At 37.9% G+C, this 22,547-nt stretch overlaps 1 protein-coding gene across 1 annotated transcript in view; it reads right to left on the reverse strand.

Moving 5' to 3' along the window:
* LOC136864128 (serine/threonine-protein kinase PLK1) overlaps nucleotides 1–22,547 on the reverse strand; it is a 390,167-nt gene that overhangs the window by 159,343 nt on the left and 208,277 nt on the right. The window contains exon 6 of the mRNA XM_067140737.2: nucleotides 15,668–15,943. Coding sequence (XP_066996838.2) covers nucleotides 15,668–15,943 — 276 coding nt within the window. The remainder of the gene's footprint in view (nucleotides 1–15,667; nucleotides 15,944–22,547) is intronic.

Genomic DNA, 22,547 nt, shown 5'->3' on the forward strand with positions numbered 1-22,547 from the left:
TCCTCAATATCGAGCGACATTACAATTACTTGTCATAAAGTCCTGCGGAGAACTGTTCAGTATATCTCAGACCTAACTCTTAAATTTCATAATTTTTCATTCAACTATGATTTAGCCATAAAGGCTCCTAACAACATAAAATTTTAGTTTCCATATAACAGGCAAGAATAACAAAATATGCAACATCACATCTCTCCACATATCCACAGTATAGCCGTAACAAATTTTTGAAATACAGACAATAGCCCTAACTTCCGGCAAAAATAAAAATAAAATAGGGACACCGTGTCTAGAATGGGCTCTAGAGAAAAGAAAATGGACTGCAAAAAAACAAACAGAACTCAGTCCCAGTCAACTAACAATTCTATAAATCATAATTCATGTCAGCCGATCTAATCATCAAACAGTTCACCACATATCACCAACAAGCACAACATGCAATATCCTCGTTCCTAAATATGAGATCTGAAAGAAATACCTACCTCTGCGTATAGGAAATCATTTTGCTGTTCCTGACATCCAACAGATGTACATAATATTTTGCGAGACTAAATTCAAAACCGTACAGATCAAATACCAATTTTGGTTCTTCTGTACTACCTATATCAAATGCAGCTCATCAGATTAAATATGCCTAATGTCAAATAAACTAGCACAACCCCTTATTTACAGAAACATCAGGTCATGCACTCATCGGCATAAAACTATGGTCGTATGACCACTATTTATGAAAATAACAAACTCCACATATCAACGCAAGGAAACTATGCAAGTATGACACTTATTTACAGAAATACCGGGTCCCACGAATATCGGCGTCAAGAAACTATGGTCATGTAACCCTTATTTATGGAAATAACGAGCCCCACATTGGGCGCCATAAAACTATGTGTCCTACAATGAGTTACTCAACGTCAAGCCAATGTTGAGATCAGACCAAGTGCATTATAGTGAACAATACACTCACCGCCAAGTGAATCATGATGGCACATAGCTTACCTTGCATGACTATCCTCTTCATCAGCTCTGGCGTAACAGCATTCTTCAGGGTATCGGGTAAGGAAAGGGTTAACGTAATAAAATAAAATAAATGAAGAGGAATTTAAAAAAATGTGCAAGGTGTTAACTAACACTAGCCAAAAATAAACCACGGTTGAGCTGCATTTCCGATTTTAACAAACTGGTTTATTACAATAATCTAAAAATTCTGATAACGAACAAATATCAAAGAAATTTATATAACTGACATGATAGTCATAAACAAATTTAATTTGGTTTCTTGACAAAAATGGGTATCTCGATTTACATATGAGCGGTGTGGAGGAGATGTCTTGCATAACGTAAACGTCAGGCACTGCAACAACCACCATAATGGTTACGTCAAATAAAATGAATTTAAACATAAATCTGCTCGTAGGCAACTCATATCTACAAAGAACCTAATTGATTTCTAACATGAATCTATGCCTCAGTGCTCCTAATTATCCTACAAGTTCTAAACAAGCATCCAATATACACTCTATTGTCTGGGAATCGATCGTGAGATTCTCCCAAGTACAACAGCATACGACAACACATAAATGAGAAGAACATATATTTTACGTCATGCAGATACATCTAAACAGTTATGTGCTTCTTCGCATGACATCGACAATCGTGTATAAAATTTCGTCTTCCGGACCATAATATAAAAAGGTCACTGCTCTCCTGTATTCCTGACATACAAACACACAGTTTCTACATTCAGACTTTCGTGTCCTGATGTCGGAAACAACCCATATTAACCTCTCAACACCTCAGTATTTTGTACAAACTGAGCAGCCATTCCTTTCTGTCATAAATATCTCCCTCAGCTGACAGCACGTAAACAGAGACAAGGGGGACAACTCTCCCTTCTTCTCGGCCCATGAATCTGACATATCTATTGCCCTCATTATAATATAATTACCACAAGCCATTTTATTCCTTATATTACAAATTCAACACTCTATCGCAGATAAACTCAAATACAACAGGCCCGTTCATCATTTAGCATTGGTGCTCTCAGCGGCAAATTCCTATACATACCCTGGCCTTGTTATTGGCACTCACATTCACAAATCATTACTTAACTATTATTTCTTATTCTCTTTAGGGCCTCATTTCAATACTCTGGGCACAATAACATTATTCCTCAATTCTTATAGGCTTTTTACGATATGGCTTGCTCAGCTTCATACGCCAACCCGAGTGTATTTAAGAGATATAGAAGATATTAGGCTTTCTTCACTCGAAAACTAACGTTACAGTCTACACTGCACATGCAACTAGTCAGTACCTAAACTGCTTGTCTTGGTTACACTGATGTAAGACTGTATAGGTCCCAGTGAAATGAAATGCACAAGCTCAATTTCCCTACCTTGAATATAATATCTGCAATAATGACACTAACGAAACAAATAAGACTAACAGAGTGCAAATATTAACAATCTAGCCAAGCTTGAGTCCTGGGGCATAAATTCTATTTACATGGGCATTCATATCCTAACCTATTTACATATTGACAGAAGGCCACATCTATCTACAATTGACCTAACCATTATCGTATTGCTGCATGCTTAAACAATGGAATTATCTGACCTATGTCTGATGATATAACTGAACAGTCCCCCTTGTGGACATTGCGAATTGACGCCCTCATGTTGACGTTAGAAGCTGGTGACACCACTCGTGGTTCGATGACCGGTGACATCCTGGTCGGCTGTGATGTTCTCTGCAGCTCGTTCAGGTGACTTGATGATCGCCTCCTGGATACCGTGATGATTGGATGTCGCCGATGCTCCCGGTTCACACCTCGATGCCGTGAAGAAAACTCGACAGCTTCGGTCCCAATTACTACTTCACCGTGATGGATGAGCAGTGTCCAGTCCACTTGTGATGTAGGAGAAAACCTCCCAAGTGTAAGGTGAACTCTGACTGCGTTGCTTATAGATGAAGGGGGTCTTCCCTTCGCTGAGCAGCGGCGTGACAGACACCTACGTAACGGCGATGCACACAGAGAAATGATTCTTGTGCACTCGGCAGTCATATATATTAGCAGTCTCGCATCCACGCTACCAAGCTCTACGTGTGTGGGCTTCATGCGCGCCCGCGGTGTGGAAATTTTCTCCTGCGATATGCATATTAAGTACTCATACTTTTATTGTGATTACAACTAGAGCCATGCCGCATATTAAAATTTTCAGAAAAATATCCTGATTGCAGTTCTTGTATCCAGTCCTCTGTATTCATCTTGTAATCAAAGATATGGAATAAAATTCCTTTCCCTCCAATGTAAAATTCCTGCGATATCTCACGCAGCTGCGTGCGTCCCAAGCTGCAAGTGAAGAGGTTCACTGGAGTAATAAATTTTAATGAGCATCTAGAAACTTCAGCTCGCTTCTGACTGTACGTTCTCAGGAAAAGCGTGCAATCTCAGATACTCTTACACAATAAAATGCCACCCAAGGCGCTTTCTTTGTGGTCTCATACAATTCCCATAATTATTATAAAATCAACATTCTTTGACCATGAACAGAATGGTTCACTATGGAGACAACTTCACTGTAAGCAGCAAAATTGTAAGGTGAACCTTATATGAATAAATTCCGTACTTTAAATTCTGAACCTCTCTCTGTACCTAGCTCCAGGTCTACACACAGTGTGCCCTGCGATTAAGAAATCTTAAAAATCTCCAAAGCAACTAGTCGTGGCTTATCATTCAATAATTTGCCGGTACAATGTATATATATACAAATGATATAAGTAAAGAAGTGGAATCAGTGATAAGGCTTTTTGCAGATGATGTTACTCTGTATTGAATGTCTGTATTGAATGATAAATAAGTTACAAGATTGTGAGCAACTGCAAAATGACCTCGATAATGTTGTGAGATGGACGGTAGGCAATGGTATGATGATAAACGGGGTTAAAAGTCAGGTTGTGAGTTTCACAAATAGGAAAAGTCCTCTCAGTTTTAATTACTGCGTTTATGGGGTGAAAGTTCCTTATGGGGATCATTATAAGTACCTAGGTGTTAATATAAGGAAAAATCTTCATTGGGGTAATCACGTAAATGGGATTGTAAACAAAGGGTACAGATCTCAGCACATGGTTATGACGGTGTTTAGGGGTTGTAGTAAGGATGTAAAGGAGAGGGCTTATAAGTGTCTGGTAAGACCCCAAATACACTGAAGAACCATTTCGACCACCTACTGAATAGACCAGTTCAAGAACAAAACACAGAACCAGAAATCCAAGCCTACAGTGAGGAACCTCCCATCACCTGGACAGAAACTGAGACAGCCTTAAAATCTATGCCTGAAGGAAAATCTTCCAGTGCAGATGAAGTGAATGCGGACATGATAAAGGGAGCAGGCATCCAGAGTGTACAATGGCTGCGCAAAGTACTAAATGCCATATGGACAGACAACAAAATACCTGCAGATTGGAGCAAGGGTCTTATAACTCCCCTATTTAAGAAAGGAAGCAGATGGAAACCCACCAACTATAAAGGAATAACACTGCTGTCTCATGGGCTAAAAATTCTAGAGAAGATCATAGAAAGGAGGTTGAGAACCATCATTGAACCACAGTTAGAGGAGGAGCAATATGGATTCAGAAGTAACAGATCAACAATGGATCTAATTTTTAGCACCAGCATGCTGATGGAAAAGTATTGGGAGAAATGCAAGAACCTGGTCATTGTACTCCTTGATATAGAAAAGGCATATGATAGGGTTATAGGAGATATCTGTGAGTGCCTGAAGGACTGGTAGGGAAAATTCAGATGTTGTACAAAGACTGTACTAGCTGTGTACAAATTGGGGAAGGTCGATCATCATGGTTTGAGACCAAGAGTGGAGTTCAACATGGAAGTGCACTGTCCCCACTACTGTTCATCACTGTTATGGACAATATAATGAAGAACGTCAAGGAAAAGTTACGTGAACTGAATGCAGTGGCCTTTGCTGATGATATCATGATTTGGGGCGAAACAGAAGAGGAAGTACAGACCAGACTCAACATATGAAAATCCCAGTTCCAGGAATATAACCTCAACATCAGCGAGACCAAAGACAGTGGTGATGGCAGTCAACAGAGAAGGGCGTCCAGCAAGTGAAAAAATTGGGAGATCACCAGCTAGAGTGTGTGGATAGTTTTCCTTACCTTAGAAGTGTAATTTCCAGTGATAATTTGGTCAGAAAGGAAATTACAAAGAGAGTCCAAAAGGGATCGGAATTCTACCAACAAGTAAGAACACTTTTAGGGGACGACATGATTCCAAAACCGGCCAAACTGATGATGTTTAACAGCTATATCATAACAATATTGACCTTTGGTAATGAAGCGTGCACCCTCACAAAAAGAGATTCATCAAAACTGCAAGCATCAGAGATGAAATTTCTTAGATCCACCATCCAGAAGATGAAGATGGACAAGTTAAGAAATGAGGAGGTGGAGAAAAAAGCCGGAATAAAGATATTTCTATTAGACTGAATCGGCACATCCAGACTACGGTGGTACAGGCATGTGATGAGGATAGAGCCTACAAGAACAGCCAGAAGAAGTTTGGAAAGACAGGTGGAGAGGAAAGGACCTGCAGGAAGACCTAAAAGCCGATGGATGGACACGATCAAGATTGATCTAATTACGAGAGGATGGACAGTGGATGATGTTCTCCATGACAAGTTGTATATGGATAAGAAGAAGTGGAAGAGGCTCATTAACAGTACCCGGGAGACTGGAAATGTACAATGATGATGTTGATGAGGAAGGGGAGTTAGGGATTGGAATAACTTACCAAACGATATTTCAATTATTTTCCAATTTCTTTGCAATCATTTAAGAAAAAGCTAGGAAAATAACAGATAGGGAATCTGCCACCTGAGCGACTGCCCTAAATGCAGATCAACAGTGACTGATTGATGATATGATACATACAGACAGATAATGATGATAAGAATAACTACACGAGCAATGTTGCCATCTATGTTATACAAACCCGTCACATGAAAACAACCAGTGGCCTCAAGGCAGTATTATTTGACCTTCATGTTTTCTTATACATATCAATGATATATGTAAAGAAGTGGAATCAGAGATAAGGCTTTTCGCAGACGATGTTATTCTGTACAGAGTAATAAATAAGTTACAAGATTGTGAGCAACTGCAAAATGACCTCGATAATGTTGTGAGATGGACAGCAGGCAATGGTATGATGATAAATGGGGATAAAAGTCATGTTGTGAGTTTCACAAATAGGAAAAGTCCTCTCAGTTTTAATTACTGCGTTGATGGGGTGAAAGTTTCCTTTGGGGATCATTGTAAATACCTAGGTATGAATATAAGGAAAGATCTTCATCGGGGTAATCACATAAATATGATTGTAAATAAAGGGTACAGATCTCTGCACATGGTTATGAGAGTATTTAGGGGTTGTAGTAAGGATGTAAAGGAGAGAGCATATTTGTCTCTGGTGAGACCTCAACCTGAGTATGGTTCCAGTGTATGGGACCCTTACCAGGATTACTTGATTCAGGAACTGGAAAAAATCCAAAGAAAAGCAGCTCGATTTGTTCTGGGCGATTTCCGACAAAAGAGTAGCGTTACAAAAATGTTGCAAAGTTGGGAAGACTTGGTAGAAAGGAGACGAGCTGCTCGACTAAGTGGTATCTTCCGAGCTGTCAGTGGAGAGATGGCGTGGGAGGACATCAGTAGACGAATAAGTTTGGATGGTGTCTTTAAAAGTAGGAAAGATCACAATATGAAGATAAAGTTGGTATTCAAGAGTACAAATTGGGGCAAATATTCATTTATAGGAAGGGGAGTTAGGGATTGGAATAACTTACCAAGGGAGATGTTCAATAAATTTCCAATTTCTTTGCAATCATTTAAGAAAAGGCTAGGAAAACAACAGATAGGGAATCTGCCACCTGGGCGACTGCCCTAAATGCAGATCAGTAGTGATTCAACATAGTGGGTAGTCTGCAGGACTGCAGCCCCCCACCCCCTCCCCCCGGTTCTTCACACGTAATTTACACGAAGCAACATTACATATTCAATAGGGAAATATTGCCAATCCATTCTGCGAGTTCCTTTAACACTTGATTTTCAACTCCGGAATAGCGCAATCATTGAATGCTTCTTTTCACATGATAATGTCATATGATTCCACATCCTTCTCTTGGGACTGCCAGGACATGGCTCTGTTATCTCGCCATACGGCTTTGAATCCGCTTCCCCCTCTGTGTGCACTATAAGGCGCCCGCCAACCCCGCTCTAGAGGTCTACATGCATTGCAGACCAGTATGTGTTATTTGTTGTCCACCGATCGCGATAGTAGAAGTTCTAACAACAACATGAGTATTGTTAACTCAGTGCAGTTTTTTAAAATATCAAAGTTAACAGTTTAACCCTAAATGAAAAATGTGATATAAAAGCTCGAGGAAGACCCACCCCAGAATTGAAAATCTGCCAGACTGGTAAGAGCCGTGACAAAGAGTACACAAGAATTTTCAATCCAGATGTAGGCTATATAGTAAACATGAATGGTTGTGTGGGTGCGAAGTTCAAAATGCACTTTTTGTTTCCCGTGCCTTATTTTTGGAAGTGCCAGTGAAGGAGCAAACAGTGCATGGGTTGATGTAGGAGTTCGTTATCTGAAGAGACTTGGTGAAAAAAGAAAGAAATATGAAAAATCACAAAAACATGTGAACAGTGTGCTAGACTTAGCTCTTCTAGGTTCCGTAGATGTGCGCCAGGGTTTAAGTAAGGCCTATGAGGAATCTGTACAGCGTCATAACAATGATGTAAGCAAAAATCGGCAAGTACTATCCAGAATAATAAACTGTATTAAGTTTTGTGGGTAAAACGAACTGGCATTGAGAGGACATGATAAGAGGCCAGACTCCGAGAATCCTGGTATACTTCTGAATTTAATTAAATACACGAGTGAACTAGACTCTGTTTTTAAGTCACATCTAGAGAGTGCTTCGTGTTTCAAAGGAACATCGAGAATAATCCAGGAAGAATTGTTGCAGTATATGCTGGAGGTATGCAGAGAGGCAGAGGAGCATCGGCTTTGCATAAGTACCTTCAGGATGAAGAGTTTAACTCTTGGCTGAAATTATTTCATCATATCATGCCTCATGTTGATATTTTATACAATCAACTTCAAAATCGGCAGGCAGATGTAGCAAAAATTCGTTGCCATGTTTCAAACTTTGTTAAAACTGTTAATGATGTGAGAAATACAATACTAGACTCCAACGAAAATTCAGAAACCGGAAATGTAAACAAACGACACCATGTTCAGGAATGTCAAAAACATATCAGATGTAAGGCTTTTTCAGGCGTTTGCTCTATTAACCAGCGTTTCGTCTTAGGTCTGACACTAGACTCATCAGAGTGGGATGTGTCAGACCCTACCCACTGACGCTGGGGTGTATGCAAGTGAACTTATCAGAAGCCCTTATAAGAAGCACAGTCTGATAACAGCATACAGGAGCTAAATCTCCACAATGGAATTATTGCCCGCCTAGCAATTCCGAATGGAAAATTCTATCTCCTCACTGTTTCCAGCCTGGGGTGCAAAAACTTGGATGAAATCTTTCACTCCTTCTGTGCTCAGTCGCACTCCGATTATTCTGTCACTAACGTAGTCTACCCTATCCACATTTTCATCCAGGATTTTGTTAACAATCCTCCCACTCCATTCCTTGCCTCATCTCCTTCAACCTTGGAGGCGCCCCTAACATGAAAAACAAATGCTGCTGAGGAATAGTGTACTCATACTATTCCTCGAGTACTGGGCTGCCTCTTCCGCATTCTCCACCATTCCGAAGTCCACCTTCTCTGCTGTATATTCTGTTGAGGTCTTCGCTCGTAATCCTGAGCTAGGACCCTTACCAGATGGTACACACCAGGTAAATGTGCTCTGCGACTCATATAAGCTGCCTCCGAAGATGGTCCTTATCTGCTACCTGGAGTGTTACGGAAGGAAAAGATTTCAAATTTAATGAAAGGTATTACCACTCAAACACAAATGTTCGCAAAACGGGTCGAGGAAAATATAGCTGCAGCCTCGCACATTCATTAGCAACAAAAGGGACACAATTTTGTGATAGGGAGTTTGTGAAGAACTGTATAATTTCTGTAATAGAAGAAATGTGTCCTGAAAAGAAACAACTGATAATTTTGGTCAGCTTATCACAGAAAACAATGACCAGAAAAACAGATGAACTCAGGGCAAATCTGTGCTCACAACTGTGCAAAAAATCAAAATCATTTGAGTGCTTCTAGTTGGCTTTGAATTAAAGTAAGGACGTCCGTGATACAGCACAACTTTTAATTTTTTTTTTTTTTACAAGTTGCTTTACGTCGCACCGACACAGATAGGTCTTATGGCGACGATGGGACAGGAAAGGGCTAGGAGTGGGAAGGAAGCGGCCGTGGCCTTAATTAAGGTACAGCCCCAGCATTTGCCTGGGGTGAAAATGGGAAACCACGGAAAGCCATCTTCAGCGCTGCCGACAGTGGGGTTCAAACCCACTATCTCCCGAATACTGGATACTGGCCGCACCTTTTAATTTTTTATTCGTGGCATTGACACAGTGTGCAAAATAACCGAGGAGCTGGCATCTTTAAAAAGCATCCATATAACTACAACAGGTGAGGATTTGTTTCTCCAACTGAGTGAGACATTGAAGGATCTCGATTTAGGATGGGATGCATTGGCATCTACAACACATGGAGCAAGGAATATGAGTGGTACAAAAACTGGATTAATAAGAAACAAATTTACTAACAGAAAAACTGATATGCCTCTTGAATTACACTGCATTATTCATCAAGTGCCATGTGGAAAAGTATTAAATTTACAGCATGTGATGAACATAGTGACATCTACAATTAATTATATTTGATCACATGGACTCAATCACTGGCAGTTCGTCATTTCTGGCCGAAATTGACTGTCATTATAATGATGTAGTTTATCACAGCGAGGTACGCTGGCTTAGTCGTAGTAATATTTTGAAATGCTTCTTTCATCTTCATGAAGAAATAAACACATTTATGAATACGAAACAGAAAGAAGTGGTAAAGGATGAAAACTGGATGTGGAATTTTGCAATACTCACAGATTTAATGGAAGATTTAATATTTTGAAGAACGGATTAAAAGGAAGAAATATCTCTTACATGAAGTGTATACTTATGTGTTAGCATTCCAAAATAAATTGAAATTATTTAGACAGCAATTAAATAAGGGTATGTTCCAACACTTCATGTTGTACGGAGCTTCAAGAAGTGAACTCAAACAGTTCAATGCCATGTGATCGGTTTATTAAGTCGAATGACGTAGGAAGAATGAGTTTGAAAAAAGATTTAAAGACCTTTTGCGAATGCGGAGAATACATTTGTTTGAAAATCCATCTGCAGTTGAGGTCGGTGAAGCATCTATGCAACCACAGGTTGAACTAACTGAATTTCGGGGTTGTTTCCAACTGAGGGACAAGTTCGAGGAGGGAAATCTTATAAACATTTACAGGGCTGTTAGTATTGAAAATTTTTGGGTTTTCTTAAAATTTGCAAGAAAGTACATGTGAACATTTGTGAGCACTTAAATTTCCAAACAAATATTTTTGAAAATGATTATAAGATAAAAATGACATTCCCGGATCAGTGATGAACACCTACATTACATTCTGAGTCCATACATTTCAACACTGTCACTTCAAAAGAAGGCCCAGACCTCTCATTAACTGGTAAGTTTATCCAACGTAACAGAGTATTGTTTACTTTTCTCAATTTGTTTTGTATTGTTATTTTTGGTTATTGTTTGTGCTGTCAAATAACTGTGCAAGAGGTTGGTTGGTTGGTTACTTCATTGGTGACTGAAGAAGGGGAAACCTGGGTGTGTGGATGTATTTATGTTAGGGAAAGATGGGGGCAGAGAGAATAATCACAGTTCGTTATGAATCTGCCATTCTGCCCGTTCACCACCCTGGTCTAAACAATACTTTTGCACTTGTGTCAACATATCCCACCATAAAAATATAATTCTCCCATACAAACATTCAAGTACGCTTGACGTGGAGCGGCTGTGCGAGATGAAAAGAAACATAGATCCTTCTTACATGAAGCAGCCACTGTTTCACAAAATGCTGGGATTCCCCATGCAGATACACCCACGGCCAAGGTGTTGAATGAAATCCTAAGACATGGTAAGCACAAGGCACAGCTCATCTTTAAAATTTCACCTCGATCAGGCGGATGTTACCCGAATTAAAATATAATGCGCAATGCCGCATCGCCCACCAGCCAAGAGCCCATACAGTGTGGCACACACTGCATTCCCCATTAGACAGGTTAAGATGTGAAACTACCCAACATTAACACTCACCAATATCAAGATGACAATCCAGCAGTCCAAGATGGGAAGAAAATTAAGATAAGTCAACACAATATTTTAGTGTAAATCTGACGTTTGTTGATTTAGATTACATGTAAAAAGCTTTAAATACTTCATTTTTGATACAAATCTGTATTAACTATAAAATCAAGTAGCGAATATTTAAGAATAATTTAAAAAATATATTTAAGCAGTCTGCCTAATCAATACATATATAATTTATTAAATCTAGTACATGTTTCTTCCCCTAAGGGACATCATCAGCTGGAATTAAATCACACAATATATCAGATACAAAAATTACAATACTAGATCGGTAAGACAAATTAAAATACACATTTATGCACAAGGACATTTAAAAAAATATATTTGTAAACTTTGTTAAGGTTTCAAGTCATATAGTCAATAAAATTGATGTGAATTGTTCATTAAAATTCTTGACGACAAAGTTCGTGGAAACTAACATTCGCATTCATACAATCGTAAGATGAACATTGATGTGAGTAAAAACCTTTGATTTAAAATATTTCTTGATAAAGGATCCTTAAGATCCTTGATAGAAATTCCTTTAAATTGCATTTAAGAATGAACGCTTCAGGATTCCAAGTCAACACGGGGACGAAGCAGTAAAGTTAGTTGTAGAATTGAATAACTGAATAATGTTCGGTCTGACATATAAGTGAAGAGAGATGGAAGATGAAATAATATATATGATCTAAATTGTGTTACTTGGTTCCTTGTTATTGGCCTTGACGCACGGAAGAGGACACACCTCTGCTGTGGTATGTGTCTATCTGAATTCAAACAAGTAGTAGCTATGTTGTGCGGGGAGTGTGGAGGGGAAGTGGGAGAGCATGTTCCGGGCAGAGGAACGACTTGAGTGTCATCAAGCGTCTGACATGTTAAAGTTTGACGTTTCTTTCTAACTTTCACTTTACTCAATTCCTCATACAAGATGTTAATCTTCTCAGAAAGATGGTTTAAATTACCTGTTGGATTGTTCTTCTAGTCCAGATAAATGTATATTTTCTCGTATATGTTCAATATATGGCCTTTATTTAAAGTTTTCAAGATTTTAAGGCCATTGTCTATGTTTGTAAACATGTGGTTTAAGTCTGTCATGTGATCACTCATGGCCGAGTATCTGTTGTATTTCTTAGCCCTGGCATGTTCCTGATATCTTGTAACAACGTTTCTTCTGGTCTGCCCGATATACGTGATTAAACAACTCACACATTTCAATTTGTAGACATCTGAATTTTGATTTTTACAGTTATTATTAACGATCAGGTGTTATGAAATAATTTAGAGTTTGTGTTGTTGTTCCTAAAAGTGATTCTTAAATTATGTCATCATCATCAATGTCCCACTCCAGTCACCCGGGTGTGGCTAACAAGCCTTCTCCACTTCATGCTATCCTTCCACTTTTCCAGCTCCATTTCTTCCCCCACATCCAATCCAGCTTCTCCCCTTCCAAATCTGACCCATCCACCTTCTTCTCGGTCTTCCAACTGGTCTCATTCCCTTAACTTCTCTTTCCAATTCCCTTCTTGCTACCCGTTCCTTTCCCATTCTTTTTACATGTCCAAACCATCTCAGTCTTGCTTTCTGTATCTTCTGTACTAATGGTTCTATATTTAGCTCTTCTCTGATTTTAATATTTTGAATTCTATCTCTTCTTGTCTTTTTACCAATATTCTTAAAAAATTTCATTTCTACTGCTTGGATCTTACTATCTTGTCTCTTATTAGTTACCAGTGTTTCTAGTCCGTACGTTACAATTGGTATGAAATACTGTTTATATAATATTATTTTAAATTACGTCTCTTGAATAAATTCGTAATCCTATATACTTTACTGTTATTATATCTGAAAATGGCACATTTCTTTCTTCTTTCTGTTCTTTCACTAAAGTAGTCACAGGTTTTTATTATTTTTAAAATTTATAACCCCGTCTACAAATTCTTTATTATAGCCATTGTTATATGCTATAAAGTATATAGAATTCATTTCTTTTTTAGATCCGGAGCTGAAAGAGGAATATTAAATGCTCTGTAGATCATACTAAAGAAACCAGCTCTTTTATTAGCTCCCGGGTGTATGGAATAATTTTTGATAATGTTAATGGTCTGCGTTGGTTTCCTAAAGATATTAAATGATAGGTTCCTTTTTCTAGTAACTTTCAAGTCAAAATAATTCAAACTATTACATACTTCAGAATCAAATGTGAGAGAGTTAAGGTGATTTAAAAAGGTCTGACCATTAGTTATTCTTTCATCTAATATTACAGAGGTGCCATTTACAAATCTAGACCAGTGGTACAATCCTTCAAGTTCATCAATAATTTTAGCTGCCTCTGTGGATCCGTGGTAGAGTGTCGGCCTCCGGATCCCAAGATAGCGGGTTCAAACCCAGCAGAGGTAGTCGGATTTTTGAAGGGCGGGAAAAAGTTCATTCGACACTCCATGTCGTACGATGTCGGCAAGTAAAAGATCTCTGGTGATACATTTGGTATTTACCCGACAAAATTAATTAAATATCAGCCATAGATGCCCAAGAGAGATCCGGTTTACTCTGTCTGCCATCTAGCGGACCTAGAGTAAAAACGGAACGTCGAAATTGACGAGCAGACAGCCAGATGGCATCAAATCGAAATGTCTGCAAACGGTAGCTGAGGCCATACGATTATTATTATTATTATTATTATTATTACTATTATTATTACTATTATTATTATCAATAATTTTAGTATTTTCCATGTGGTAAATGTAAATTTAGGCTAAGATGCCCGATGTTGGAGCACCCATTGGAATACCTTTTTATCGGTAGGCTTTGTTGTTAAACAAGAAATAGTTATTATTTAAGACAAAGTCTAGGGCGATTAAAAATTAATTTGTTTCTTGAAAGCTCAAGTGGCTAAATTAGCTCAAATTCTCTTTAATAGTGTTAATGGTTTCTATTATCGGAATACTAGGATACATATTTTTAATATCAAATAAGTGTATTGTGTGATTGGAATTTAACTCTAAATTTTTAGGAGCATTACAGAATTCGACAGAGTTCTTTATAGATGTATTGTTGTCGAATTTGAAATGTGTTCTAAGAAATTTGTGAACATATTGTGACACTTCATAAGTTGGACTAGTCTTGTAATTTATGATAGATCTGATGGGTACGGTTCGGCTGACCGGAACCAATGTGAAGAACATGCTGATCGCTGCCTACAACTGGGATGGTGTTAGCATAAAGCACACCGTTCCCTGAGGACATACTGTTTAAGCAGAGTATTACTGTGCATTTTTGCAAATGAACCTGGTAGCAGCTCCAAGAAGAAAATATGGACACTTCCTGAATAACCCACCCATCATTCTGCATGACAATGCAAGGCCACATGCAGCAGGAGCTGTGACTGAGTTGTTCAATTGCTGGGGCTGGGAAGTGCTTTACCACCCCTCTTATTCTTCAGATCTCAGGCCCTGAGACCATGATCGCATCTCTCAAATGAAAGCACCACTTTGAGGGGTCCGCTTCTACACAGTGGATGACATTCTCCAGGCCACCGACCGCTCCGTCTGTGACCTCCAGAGATCAGATGCTCTCAACAGCATTCAACGGCTTCCACATTGCTGGGAACCAGTGCTACAGAACAGTTGTGAATACTTCGAAGCCTTGTAAAACACCTAACTTTGTAAGTATGCTATGTATCTAAATAAAAATTAGTTGCCACTACTAAAAATCAACACATGTATCAGGTCATACCGTGCAATTTAGATCTTTTACTGAGCATCTGAATAACATGCACTTGATGTACACTACATGACTTAAAACCTGAAAAAGCCAATACAAAGTTATCCACTTTGTCATAAAGAAGGAAGAAATAAGGTAAGTCTTATTAAATTATGAACAACCCTCATACGAACTCAAAACTGAAAATGACCTACAATTGCTAAAGATTCAATGCATAGAAGAAATGCTGGAGAATAGATACATGAACAATTTCTGTAGAAATATTATACCCTCTGTGAGTGTAGCATTAAAAAGTATATCATCAATAAAACATACCTGCATTCAATGCAAGTCCATTATGATAGCATAACTACAGCTGAAAGTGAATAAAATTACATTAAAACATCATCACAAAGCAAAATTCTTGAATTTCTAAATTTGTACCAAAGTATAAGAAATATGTCATATTAGCACAGTGAAGCACATGCTAAAGAGTAATAGTACTGACCTCTTGAACTCAGCTAGTTTAGGGAACTTTGGCACACTGAAGCAGCAGGCTGGAGAAAGTGTTTTTGGGGTATACCCACACGTGAAGAAATCGTGCTTCAAAATTTCATCCAGTGATGGTCGGGCCTCAGGTTTAGGATGGAGTAACTGCTGGATAAGTCCAGAAGCATGTTCTGATATGTTTCCAGGAACTGAATAGTTGTTGTTGACAATGCGCATATACGTTTCCCTGAGGGATGCTGTCTCAAAAGGAGCTTGTCCAACAAGTATCGTATACCTGCAAAAGTAAAAAAATGATAAATTGTTTACTATATTCGTAAGTGGAACTTAACCTACATTGAAACCTGTCACAGCTGGCTCTACAATGAGAGATTAGCTATTTCCGCCATGTAAAAAAATGTAATCCATACATAAAACATGTTCACTCTATGACCATGTAAAATAAAAGTCACTATCGTGGGGGGATATATATTTCAACCACCAAACCCACCCACTTACACACACAATATGATTGTGTACATTGCACAAGCTGATAACAGGCAATAAAATCCAGCTAAGCTTGGTCCGAAGACAGGGGAGCTATATACTGCGTGTCACATGCTAAAAACCAATAGTGCAGAAACATCTTAAAAATTGGAGTTCAGCTGGCCACAGCCAATAGTACCCTTTGTGCGCACCTTGTAAGGGATACAATGAAATCCTCAGTGGCTTTTCTTAACAGAGAAGATAATCTTAACCCATTCAAGCCACAATAAATGGCCACATTGATGACTGTCGAATCAGATTTAGTTTGCCTGCCAGTAGCTTGAGTGTACCTGTCACACAAAAACATGCATAAAATATTAACTAATGAAGTTAATTCATGTAAATTTTGGATTCATAACATTGAAAGTTACATTTTGATCAATTTATTAGACTCAACATAAAAAATCTTAATTTTTCGAACAACTGACATTTAATGGAATATTACACATTCACTTATGAATAAAATAGCAGTATGTTTAATTTAGGGTGTCATATGCAGTTCTAAGAGTTCCAATATCACATTTCAGACACTGCCTCACATTTTCTATATGGTTCAGTTTTGATGAATTAGCAGGCCAATCCAAAAGAGGAATTTCTTTCTCCTTCAGAATAATAATAATAATAATAATAATAATAATAATAATAATAATAATAATAATAATAATAATAATAATAATAATAATGTTATTCGCTTTACGTCCTACTACTTTTTCACGGTTTTCACAGACACCAAGGTGCCAGCATGTAGTCCTGCAGGAAATCTTTAACGTGCCAGTAAATATACCAACATGAGGCTGTCGAATTTGAGCACCTCCTAATACCACCGGACTAAGCCAGGATCAAACCTGCCAAGATGGGGTCAGAAGGCCAGTACCTCAATCGTCTGAGCCACTTACACTGGCTCAGAAAAGCTCTAATAGATTTTTCTGCATAGCATGAAAATCTTGTTTTCACCTTCACTAACCCAGTCCCTCAATTGCGGGATGTCTCTTTTCAAGTATTTGTTTGCACCAATCTTGACGCTTTATACCCTCCACAATCAGAAGACGTCCCAATCCCTTTCAACTCATTACTGACCAAATCATGATCACTGTACGATGTTTTACTGGGTGCTGGACACAGTTCTTGTCATAGTTTTGAAAAGACAATCTTCCTACAAACAGGAACTTATTAAAATTATAAAATTCTTTTATTAACAACCACCTACTCAATACAATATAATACACTCATTGAATTATAAAATAATCATGAGGTGTCTTAAAAAATGGCTTAAATAACGGAACATGTTTCGTTCGGCACTGCGAACATCATCAGCCGTTAGTACAAAGACTAAGGTCAGGGCCCTGAACTTAAGTGATTAAAATTGTTAAAAGAATAACAATGTCGTAATAAAAAGTAATATGATAACATTAGACTTAATTAGTAACAGTATGTACAGATCAACTACAAGAATTTATGGTGAAATACATTGAACGATGGCAGTCTGTGGAGTTAAAAACAATCATGGGGTTGTTAAAGTAAAAAACAAAAATAGATATTGTAGACAATTAAAATGTACGTCGATGTGTGAAGCGTGGATTAATTATTGACGTTGGAGTTCTTACAATTGTGCGAAAACAAAAGTTGAATTAGAGTTAATTGAACAGTACGAGTCTAATAGAACCAGTCAAAAAGCGCATGACGACGTAACCAAGGATGATATGACGTGATCACCGGTAATTGCAAATTCTGTAGGAGAGAGAATCACAATGCCAGAAGGAAATACAAGTTGAACTAGTCCACATTCACGCGCTAGCATAAAATTAAAAACATATACAATGTAGAACATCACTGATGAACTCATTAAGGAGTAACTGTGATCTTGAATAAGGGAGAATTCAGGCAATCCGTAGATGAATGAAGCAGATTATGGCACAATTGGAGTTTGAAATCTGGAATGAAAGAAAAGGGAGGAAAATGAAATTATGTTATAACGGAAAATGAAGAAGGAGAAAAGAAAAAATTGAAAGAGGAGGCTTACCCTTGGGACTAGTGTGAGGTGTCCGCTAGTGTTAGCTGCGTGAAGTAAACTGGCGAGTAGCTTTATTGCTGCTTCTAGTGTTATATGTATGTATATGTAGAGGCGGGGAGTGAGTCATGTGGGGCGGAGGGGCGACCGATTCTTTGGGCAGGTCGAATGTTCGTGGAGGGGGTGTTGCATGAAGGGGCGGTAGAGCAGTAGCTGTTGTTGCAGAGGAAATATTATTAGCGGTTGTATAATTAAAAATTCTCATAAAGTTATTATTATTTATATTGAAAAGAAAAAGTAGTTCTGGAATTTTTTCGATTATTGGACTTTTAATTTCTGAAGTATCATTTAAATTTTGATTTCTATTAAAATACTGGTCTAAGAATATATAAATGTTCTCAAACTCTGTCATAAGTTTACTTTTATCGACATATTTCAAGATTTGAGGGTCTTTTTCAATTGTCGTAAAACTGTGGCCAGTTTCTTCCATATGGGTGCTCATGGCGGAATACTTTTTATGTTTCGAAGCGTTGTAGTGTTCAAGGTATCTGGTCAAAAAGCTACGTCCGGTCTGTCCGATATAAGAAAAACCATAATGGGTGCATTTAAGCCTATAGATAACAGAGTTCGAGAATTTATTGTGGTTAATGTTAACTATATTAGAATTGAAGAATATATTACGGTTCGTATATCAGGTTCTATAAGCGATATTAATATCGTATTTCTTTAGAGGGTTAGTAACTTGAAATAAGCCTGGGTTCGTGTAGGTAAAGGGAGCATATTTCGTTTTTTTAGGCTTGTCCGGAATCAGTTTCGTTGCGGTTGTTAATTTTATCTTGTTGATGATTTTATTAATCATCAAGGGATTATAGCCATTAATTCTGGCCAAATCCTTGATAAGTTTAGTTCTCTTTTGCGATTTTCAGTTGTAAGCGGGATTTTTAATGCTCTAAAGACAAGACTAAAAAATGCAGCCTGTTTATGAGATTGCGGATGTAAGGAATCGTTTCTTTTAGTGATGGGGGCACAAGAAGGCTTTCTAAATATTTGAAAAATTAATTTATTATTCTCTCTTGAAACGTTTAAATCCAAAAAGTTTAGAGAACCGTTGATCTCGTCTTCCTTAGTGAATTTGACATCATTTGTCAAGCTCATTAAGGGATGTTAGCACGCTGTGACTATAATAATAATAATAATAATAATAATAATAATAATAATAATAATAATAATAATAATAATAATATTTCCTCTGTAACAACAGCTACTGCTCTACCGCCCCTTCATGCAACACCCCCTCCACGAACATTCGACCCGCCCAAAGAATCGGTCGCCCCTCCGCCTCACATGACTCACTCCCCGCCTCTACATATACACACATATAACACTAGAAGCAGCAATAAAGCTACTCGCCAGTTTTCTTCACGCAGCTAACACTAGCGGACACCTCACACTAGTCCCAAGGGTAAGCCTCCTCTTTCAATTTTTTCTTTTCTCCTTCTTCATTTTCCGTTATAACATAATTTTATTTTCCTCCCTTTTCTTTCATTCCAGATTTCAAACTCCAATTGTGCCATAATCTGCTTCATTCATCTACGGATTGCCTGAACTCTCCCTTATTCAAGATCACAGTTACTCCTTAATGAGTTCATCAGTGATGTTCTACATTGTATATGTTTTTAATTTTATGCTAGCGCGTGAATGTGGACTAGTTCAACTTGTATTTCCTTCTGGCATTGTGATTCTCTCTCCTACAGAATTTGCAATTACCGGTGATCACGTCATATCATCCTTGGTTACGTCGTCATGCACCTTTTGACTGGTTCTATTTGACTTGTACTGTTCAATTAACTCTAATTCAACTTTTGTTTTCGCACAATTGTAAGAACTCCAACGTCAATAACTAATCCACGCTTCACACACTGACATACATTTTAATTGTCTACAATATCTATTTTTGTTTTTTACTTTAACAACCCCATGATTGCTTTTAACTCCACAGACTGCCATCGTTCAATGTATTTCACCATAAATTCTTGCTGTTAATCTGTACATACTGTTACTAATTATGTCTAATGTTATCATATTACTTTTTATTATGACATCGTTATTCTTTTAACAATTTTAATCACTTAAGTTCAGGGCCCTGACCTTAGTCTTTGTACTAACGGCTGATGATGTTCGCAATGCCGAACGAAACATGTTCCGTTATTTAAGCCATTTTTTAAGACACCTCATGATTATTTTATAATTCAATGAGTGTATTATATTGTATTGAGTAGGTGGTTGTTAATAAAAGAATTTTATAATTTTAATATATTATCCTCAATACGGTTCCATTATGAGATTAATTACATGTAAAACAGGAACTTCTCGCTAGAAACCTAAAAAGTGGATTCATCACTGAAGCAAACCTAGAAGTGAAGATGATGTGTACGAAATTTAAAGTTGTAAATACTTGTTGGAATTTTTCTAGTTAAAAAAATATTTTTTAAGGAATTTATACAAGGAACTTAACCCTTTTCCAGTCTTCTGTGGTGAAATGTTGATAGTTTCTTGCCCACTATAGCCTCTATTTCATCATTCACTCAGTGAGTCTGGCTTCCTCGCCTGGTCGACGACATTGGTACAAGCTAGAAGCAAGTCGACGCTCTCCTTTCGGATACCGTGATACCACTAAGGTTTATAGTAATAAAAGGCACCGTTCTGTTTCCTTTCACGTCCTGCTCTTCGAGTCACATTTCCCTTCCTTTCAAATTTCCCTCTTCTGTTCTTTGTGTAATCTTTCCCAGTTTCATTTTCATCACATATACGATGCACAGAGGTCTAAGATAGGCCTGAATGGGCAGCTATTTCTTGTTGTGTTAGATTTCTATGGTACAAAAGTCGCTTCACAAATTTTGGAGGAGAAAGGTCCTGAGACTTCGCCATAATTCTGTTATCAATAAACTATCTGATTTCCCTAGTAACATATTTAAAACCACTGCAATCTCATAAAGTTTTTGTTACCAACACTGATTTAGCACAAATATCTCAAACACAGCCAGACATTCATTAGCAGTAAACCAAACACACATCTGACACAAAAAATGCAGAACCTGTTTCCTCATATATTTATGCTAAAGTACTGAACTAAAAAAAGGCAGGAATTTATAGATGTAATAAGTTCCACAAGTCACATTACTATCAAGAATACCATATCCTACAATGCAAGCATCAACAATGGATTTCCTGTTACATACATTCAAGAAGTAGGGTGTCAAGTGAAAAGAATTGTTAAAAAGGTTCTTCGGACTAATAATGTGGCCACGTACTGTATGACTTATGACTTGTCCATACTTCATTCCTTGAATGACTGCTGACTGTGGTAAAAATATTTCATTTGAAATAATTTCAAAAGAGCGGATCTGTGTACTCTATTATCATCGCAAGTTCGAACGGTAGGCAGAATCTAAATTTTGTGTAGGTATTTCTAAAACACAGCCGTATCCATGAAACGGATACGTATCAGGATTATTGTCTTTATTCTCAAATTTCCAACCACTATGGTTCTTTTATGTCACCAGCCGCACGCATTTGGAAGGACCTGGCGCAGCACATTCACTTTCTTCACTTTCTTCAATGCTCTTCTCACTCGAGTAACTTTCACTATTGCTATCACTACCCTCGAACTCTGATTCATTTTCCAAAACATCATTATTGCCATAAACATAATTTAGAACACTGTCTACAAGCGCTTTCAAACTCTCGTCGTCATTACCACGATGCCGATTCTAATGCATAATGAATACTGAATACCAATGAAAATAAACAGTGGCAAAAGTTCAGTTACTGCACTGATTGCACTGTCATTTGTTTCTTTCTCGCCAACTTCTCATGATGGTCGTGATCGTGCGGTGCACAAGGCTGGCAACTTGTGACAGAACCATTGGTCTGGATTGGTTAGGTTCGGCTAGTGACCAAACCATTGGTCAGGGTAGGTTAGGGTAGGTTATCGACAAAACCATTGGACTGGGATCTTACAAAGGGGGTCTGGGGGCGTAATCCCCCCAGGTTAGGGCCATGAAGCAGCGTTAGGTCTCTTAACATTCCGTATGGTGAGAATAGCGCATTCAAAAAGCTGAAGTAATTTATCATGCCTGCTAGTGAAAAAGCTATTGGTCCAACCACATTGTTTCGTTACACAACACATTTAGTTGTATTTTTATTGCGCGTGGGTTGGTAATGGAATTAATTTCACTTCATTGCTGGAAATGGCGTCATATCCGATTGTATCTCAGCCAATGGAAGTGCTACAGCATGATTGAGCAATGAATAATGGCGTGTGATAAATTATATTAGGTTATAAAAG

Source organism: Anabrus simplex, chromosome 2 (assembly GCF_040414725.1).
Source record: "Anabrus simplex isolate iqAnaSimp1 chromosome 2, ASM4041472v1, whole genome shotgun sequence".
In the NCBI taxonomy this organism is placed as follows: domain Eukaryota; kingdom Metazoa; phylum Arthropoda; class Insecta; order Orthoptera; family Tettigoniidae; genus Anabrus; species Anabrus simplex.